This window comes from Tupaia chinensis, unplaced genomic scaffold (assembly GCF_000334495.1).
Source record: "Tupaia chinensis unplaced genomic scaffold, TupChi_1.0 Scaffold000290_1, whole genome shotgun sequence".
In the NCBI taxonomy this organism is placed as follows: domain Eukaryota; kingdom Metazoa; phylum Chordata; class Mammalia; order Scandentia; family Tupaiidae; genus Tupaia; species Tupaia belangeri.
The window spans coordinates 5,292,307-5,299,348 of NW_006159775.1; the positions used below are offsets into that span (position 1 = coordinate 5,292,307).

Below are 7,042 nucleotides of genomic sequence, written 5' to 3' on the forward strand. Positions count from 1 at the left end.
ATTTAAACCCCAGTCCCAACTATGTGTTAGCATGTAACTAGGGAACATTACTTAATTTCTCAGTTTCCTCATCTGCAAAATAAGGACAATAACTTTATTGGTAGGTTTGTTATAAAGATTAAATTAGTTAATAGATATATAGGACACAGATAAGCCCTAATATTTAATAAAATATTAATTACTCTGTCACTTAAAAAAGGTGTAAAAAGGCCACTTTGGCTGATATGGAGTGACCTTTTACTATTATTTACTGTCAACACACATGCAAATTTTCTTTTTCTCAGCATCAGAAAGGGAAAATAGAGTGCACAATTGGGCAGGCTATTCCTTGCACAACTCCGGGGAGTACGGTAAACACTGTAGTTTATGTGAATATGCCTCCTGAAGTTGTGCAGCACAGTCTGGCCAGCTGCAAGCAGTTCTGCAAGAAAAATGTGCATACTGGACTGATTCAACGATCTAACGTGTAATTATACATAGTAACCAATTGTCTATGTAATTTTCTTGTGATGGACTTTAAAACACATCTCACCTTAGGCTACCAGACTGACTCTTTACTGGAAAGGAAGAGCCAAAGGCTAAGAGGTTTATGAGGAAACCTCATAAGCGCTGAGTATTCTAACTCTAGATGAAAACCGGTTTCAGGTATTAAGCAAGTGGTAGTGTTAATTAGTAGAAGTAATTACATCTTTCCTAGCTTCTGCTCAAGATAGGCGGGACTGGTGAGAGTCACATGGCAAGGTTATTTTGATTTTAGAACTCTAACTTTTGGAAAGGTGCAGCAGGAAATTTACCTTCATATATGTTATTAGCACTGAAAACTGAATTAACCAAGAGAAGAAAACGATACCTCAAAGATCTTATTATTGTTAAAAATTTGGTCCATTTAGCCTAAAATTCTTTTCCTAAAAGTCTGTTTTTTTGGATGTTCTACAGAAGAAGGTGGTTGAAGAAAGTTCTGCTGTACAGATACTCCTCACTTACAATGAGGTTATACTCTGATATACCCATTTTAAATTGCAGATATCACAAGTGGGCAATGCGTTTAATACACTTAACCCACTGAACAACATAACTTAGCCTACCCTACCTTAAATGTGAGCAGAACACTGACATTAACTTAACAGTTAGACAACATAATCCAAGCCAAAGCCTATTTTATAATGAAGTATTAAATATCTCAGGTAATTTATTGAATATTGGAAATGAAAAACAGAATGGCTGTGTAACTACTTGAAGTAGGGCTTATAAAGCCCATTGTGTTTCTTAAAGCATCCTTTTCTCACACATTGCTGCTTGATTCTTACTAAGGCCATGGGTGGGGTAGAGTCTTACTTGACAGTTAAGGAAACAAGCCCTGGAGTGAGTCAGGATACAGGTACGGATTCAGGTCTATGACTTTGCGGTTATATCTCACTTCTCTAAGCAACCCTTGTGTGGTCATGGGATGGTAGAATTACTTGAAAAGTTCTAAACACGTCTCCAAATTTCAGACCCCACCCTTCAACAACAAAGGCATGCCTTCTCACTTGACTGCTTTTGCACACATGGCTTTCCTCCCATAACCACGCTATTTCAAAATGCTGGGTGGCTCCTTTCTCAGAAGACTTCACTAGCCTTCATGTCATACTTCTCCCTTTTCAGCTCATGTCCAGATTCTCTATACCAATTGTCATCTGGTTAAACTGGCATGTCCATTGCTCCTAGGCAAATGCCATAAGTGCACCTGGTTTTGCTTATGTTGGTCAGACATGCAACCGAAGATATCTGTTAGGTTGTCGTGAAAGTCATGACATGTTCTTCTATGCAAAAATGCATCATGACTTTCCCGACAACCCAATATCTTTAACCCAACTACACTTATCAAAAAGCAGCTCAGATCTTAGCAAATCTGTGGTGCCTAATTTGCCTACTTTCTCTGGACACTGCTTTCCACTAATAGCATTAAGCATAGACGAGCACTACCCAATAAAAATGCTGTGAGATCACACAAATGTGAGTCATAGATATAATTTTATAACTTTTAGTGGTTATATGAAAAAAGTATTAAAAAGGTAAATTAATTTAACAGTATGTTCAATTTTTTTTGGAGAGATTTTTTTTTTTTGCTATAGGGTACGTACGCTTGCCAGACAGAGAGAGACAGAGAGACAGAAAGCGAGAAATCACCCCCCAGGGGGGATGGCCATGCCACAATCCCTTCTCCTCCATCCTCCTCTCGGGATCTTGGGGACGCACACACATGCGCCCGGTGTGAGTTTTAAGCCACCAGGTCCGGGATGCGAACCGCGGTCGACTACGTGGGAGTCCAGCGACATAGCTGTTATGCTAACTGCTGGTTCCCAACAGTATGTTCAATTTAATCTAACTTACCTAAGGTTCTATCATTTCAACGTGTAATCAACATAAAATTATTAATGACATATTTTACATTCTGTTGTTCATACTATTGATAAATTTGCAAAATAGGATGTATACATTTTATTTAACAGCACATCTCGATTCAGATGAATCACATTTCAAGTGGTTAATACCTCATGTGGTTAGTGGCTGTTATATTAGACAGTGTAAATGGAGACCACTCAGTTTAGCAGTTGTGTGTGAAGTTACATTGTTATTTAAAAGCGCCTGTGAGTGTGTGTGTGTGCATACACATGTAAATTTTCCTGAATGAGGAAAATGTCTGACATTTTATAGTTTGCTCCATGACTAGCATGGCTAGCATTAATGGGGCACTGGGAAGAGTTTTATAGTTCAGAGAGTCCTTATTCAATCATGCATTTATTCATTACTCAAACAAGTAGCTCTGCTGTAAGACACATATTATAGCAGGCATTGGGAATATAAGGATGAAAAAATAAAAGTCCTCAGTATAAGGATCTCACAGTCACTCTAGAATCAGAGGGGGTAATTGAGTGGTTTATAAGTCAAAGCAGCGAAAAGAGATCCCTCAGGCTGCGGTGGTTCAGTTCCATGTACTATAACAATACTTTTCCTGACACCCCCCTTCCCCTGGCCCCGCCTTATCACTCCTAGCTTTTAGCATATAGCCATTGCTTTGGACATAAGAGTTACTAGGCTATCTGTGTTTTAGTTCAGACATTTCCTCTCTGGAAAGGTGATGAAATCATGCAACTGTCACATCTCCTTTTATGACATTCTTCCCAAACCAATTCATTAGATAACCAAACAGTTATATTTTCATAATAGAAACAATTTTTACAAAGGTTTTCGTCATAGGTCATGTGCCTTCGCTAGAGAGAAACAGAGACAGAAAGAGGAAAAAGTGAGAATTCACCTTCTAGGGAGGATGGCCATGCTGCAATCCCTTCTCCTCTATTCTCCTCTCTGGATTTTGGGTACACATACATACCTGGGTAGATTCTCAAGCCACCCACTCTGGGACTCCCACTGCAGTTGACTATATGGGAGCCCAGCGCCTTAACCACCATGCCATCTGCTGCCCCCCATAGTAGAAACAGTTTTTAAGAAGGGTTGATACTGGTTTTCTTCTTGAATTTTGTCTTGAGAGGGAAGGTTGGATATTCTAGTTCCTAAGGTAGCCTAGCTAATGTTAGACTTTAGTTCCTAGAAAGTTCTTCCTTGAGCTATATCTCCCTGAAACTTAAGTTCATTTTTCTCAATTGTTTAGATGAGGAAATGAGGTAAAGTGAAGCCTAGGGCAAACCAGCTTGTCACTGACAATATAGAAATTAGCATTAGAATTTTTTGATATTCCTTTAAGATATATTTAAGTATTTTGATATCTTCAGGTAACTGATAATATTGCAATGTATCTTTTTCTTCATTGAAACGACACATTTAGGGTGTAAAATATAATGTATCCTCCCCACCCCCAGAGACTGGATATGTTTTGCACACAAGGGCTAAGCACCAACACTGTTTTCTTAATAATCCTTCCCACTTCTCTAGAGTCAAACAGTGCTTTGATTTGAATTCTATGGTCTTTGATTATTTAAAAACATGTCAGGCATCAAGACTGGGCATGTAGCATTTTAAGCCTTATACTTAAGAGACATGTAATCTTGGAAAATAAAAGTGGCTTTCTTTTATGTATTTTAGTTTGTGTGTTAGGAAAATGAAGAAGCATAACTTTCAAGAAAATGAAGGTGTTGTACAAAATATGATTCAAGGTTAAAATTTCTTTAATTCATTAACTAAAATAGTACTAACTGGTTACTTTAAAATTTCTGCCTTGTTTATTTTTCTAGTGTAATATACAATGTTAATAAAAACAACGAAAAGAGGAAATTGGCAATCTCTAATTTCATTAAAAAATATCTCCTTCCACTGCACTGTTATTAGAATTTATAATGGGGATTTAACACTCATAATATTCTCTAACAAAAAAGGAAACAGGGGAAGTCTGTGATTATTAGAAAAATACTGGACTTACCATGAAAATGGCCAGAGCCCCTGTGGCTCTGGGAAAGAGCCAAGACATTGCCTCTGCTTTCCCTCGTGAACAAATCCCAGCGAACTTCGGCTTCTGTCCTTCCAAGCAGTCCGCAGGTCTGTGAAGAGCCTTTCAGCAGTGTCTTGGTTCTTTCCCTGCAGTCTACTGGTGGTGGCCTGTTATGCGGTTCCTCCCCACCCTAAACCAGGGATTGGTCTCACCAGAAACGCTTGCATCACTTTTGCTCCCAGGTAAAAACTTAGGACACACCTCAATTCCTAAAGCAATGAAATCCTTTGTTGGAACCTGGAAGAAAAGTTCACAGGCTTAAGACAAAGTTTAATAGGAAGGTACCAGATGAATAATAAATTAATCATGATGTAGAAGTGCAGCAGTCAGCCCTGACCACACTGAAAAAGAATCTAGTTAGCTTCTTATGGTTCCAATTAAAACTGAAAAGCAAAACAAAACCAAAAATTCCCTAAAATCTAGCTTGTGAAAGACTGTTTATTTTCAGCCTGAGTATCTGTGATCTAAAGTTAAGAAAAATGTAGATATTAAGCAATAATATATTTTAATGAAAGGAAATACAAATACAAAGAAAAAAGATATCACAACCAACAATGATTAATACAGATTTTGAATAAAAAGAATTAGAAATAAATTGGGAATGAACACTTAGAAAGCAGTGGGATATTTGAAATATTAATACATAAATAATACATTGTAAAATCAGATCTCTGATAATACTTAGATGACATCTTTTCTATTGTATTACTTTTCACTTATAACTTTTTCAAAATGTAGATTACCAGGGAACCAGCAGTTAGCGTAATGGCTATGTTGCTGGACTCCCATGTAGTCGACCGCAGTTCGTGTCCCGGACCCAGTGGCTTAAAACTCACGCCGGGTGCGTGTGTGTGTGTGCCCAAGATCCCGAGAGGAGAATGGAGGAGAAGGGATTGCAGTGTGACCATCTCCCCTGGGGGGTGATTTCTCGCTTTCTGTCTCTATGTTTCTCTCTGTCTGTCTGGTGAGCCCACGCACCCTATAGCGAAAACCTCTCCAAAAATAAAAAAAATGTAGATTACCTGACCAGTCCATGGTATGGTGAAGACAACTGGATCCCGTAAGGCTGACCATGCAGTTGAGTCCTAGACATGACGACTTGAGAAGCACTCTGGACATGTGTGCATGTATGCCCAAAATCCTGAAAAGAAGGAAAGGTGGAGGAGAAGGGATTGTGGTTGACCATTCCCCATTAGGGGAGGAGGCTTTCTCACTCTCTCTCTCTGTGTCTTCATCTCTTTGGAGGGTGCATATTCCCTCTGGCAAATTAAAAACAAAAACAAAAACAATAACAAAATGATTTCCTAGTAAGCTTGGTTATCTCTGTGCTCTTTTAATTACTCACAACATTTCCCCTAGAGCAGTCTACTGGGTCACTGTTGCATGCCTACACATTTGGACTCTAACCCAAATTAGAGGATATGGAAAAAACTACCGTCACTATTTTAATTAGCTTGCTTTTTACACTAGAGTTAAAAACACTTTTAAAGGCTCCAAATAGCCAACAAAGGGTTTGGTAGAAAAGTGATTTTTATCTTTGGAAAGTTTATGCATTAGGTTTTGGAAGCTTTTTAGTACCATTCAGTCATAGGGGATTTTAAGCAGAAAGGATTGTGTAGCCTAGGAATCAGAAAAAAATACTTCAGAGACAAACTTTTGTTTCTATTTCTTTTCATATTGTGGCAAACATACATAAAATTAAATTTACCATTTTAACTATTTGTAAGTATACAGCTCAGTGGCTTTAAGTACATCTGTGTTGTCATGCAACCATAACCATTATCACTATCCATTTCCAGAAAAATCTTGTTTTTAACACAGAAATAATCTGTGAATTTAAAAAGTCTGTTTCCACTTGGAAAGAAAATTTCTAAAGGTCAGATTATTTTGTTCTTTGTAGAGTTTCCTCTAAATTCCATAAATTATATTTGATGCACTTTTCAATTAGAATCCGAAAGTGACCAACTACTGGTTCTTTTCCAATGTGGAAAGACTGAAGTGCAGGACGTAGTCTTTTTTTCAATTAGAAAGTGTTTTGGTTTTGACTAGATGAGCCAGCAAATGCAAGTGGACAGAAGCTAGACTAAACATTATTGTATTTATTAGTGATTTGTGTGATGTAGAATTTGGTGGACAAATGTTGGTTAACGCCCTGAATTACTGTTTGAATTGATTAACAATGGTCAAAATTTGAGTATTTATTTATTTATTTATTTATTTATTTATTTATTTATTTATATTACCAGAGTGTGCTCACCAGGGAAAAGAGAGAGAAGTCCACAATGGGGTATAGTCGCACCATAATTCCCTTAACCATTGTGCCATGGTGATGCCCCCAGTGTTGGGTTTACATGTGTTTTACTCTTACAGTATGATAAGAATAGAAGGAGAAGACTATGGACAAAGACTAGAAGGAATCAAATGTTATAATTAAATCTCCATTAAATTGCACTGTGGACTAAATTCTATGTATGGCTCACTTTGTTCTGATTTATTTTTCTAGAACTCCAGTTTTTTGATAGTTTTAATGAATTATAATTAAAGATGGTAATTATC

General features: G+C 37.4%; 1 protein-coding gene across 1 annotated transcript in view; it reads right to left on the reverse strand.

Moving 5' to 3' along the window:
• DSG3 (desmoglein 3) overlaps positions 1-4,552 on the reverse strand; it is a 28,462-nt gene extending 23,910 nt beyond the window's left edge. The window contains 1 exon segment of the mRNA XM_006150574.3: positions 4,418-4,552. Coding sequence (XP_006150636.1) covers positions 4,418-4,465 — 48 coding nt within the window. The 5' untranslated portion in view covers positions 4,466-4,552.
• Positions 4,553-7,042: the final 2,490 nt, after the last annotated feature.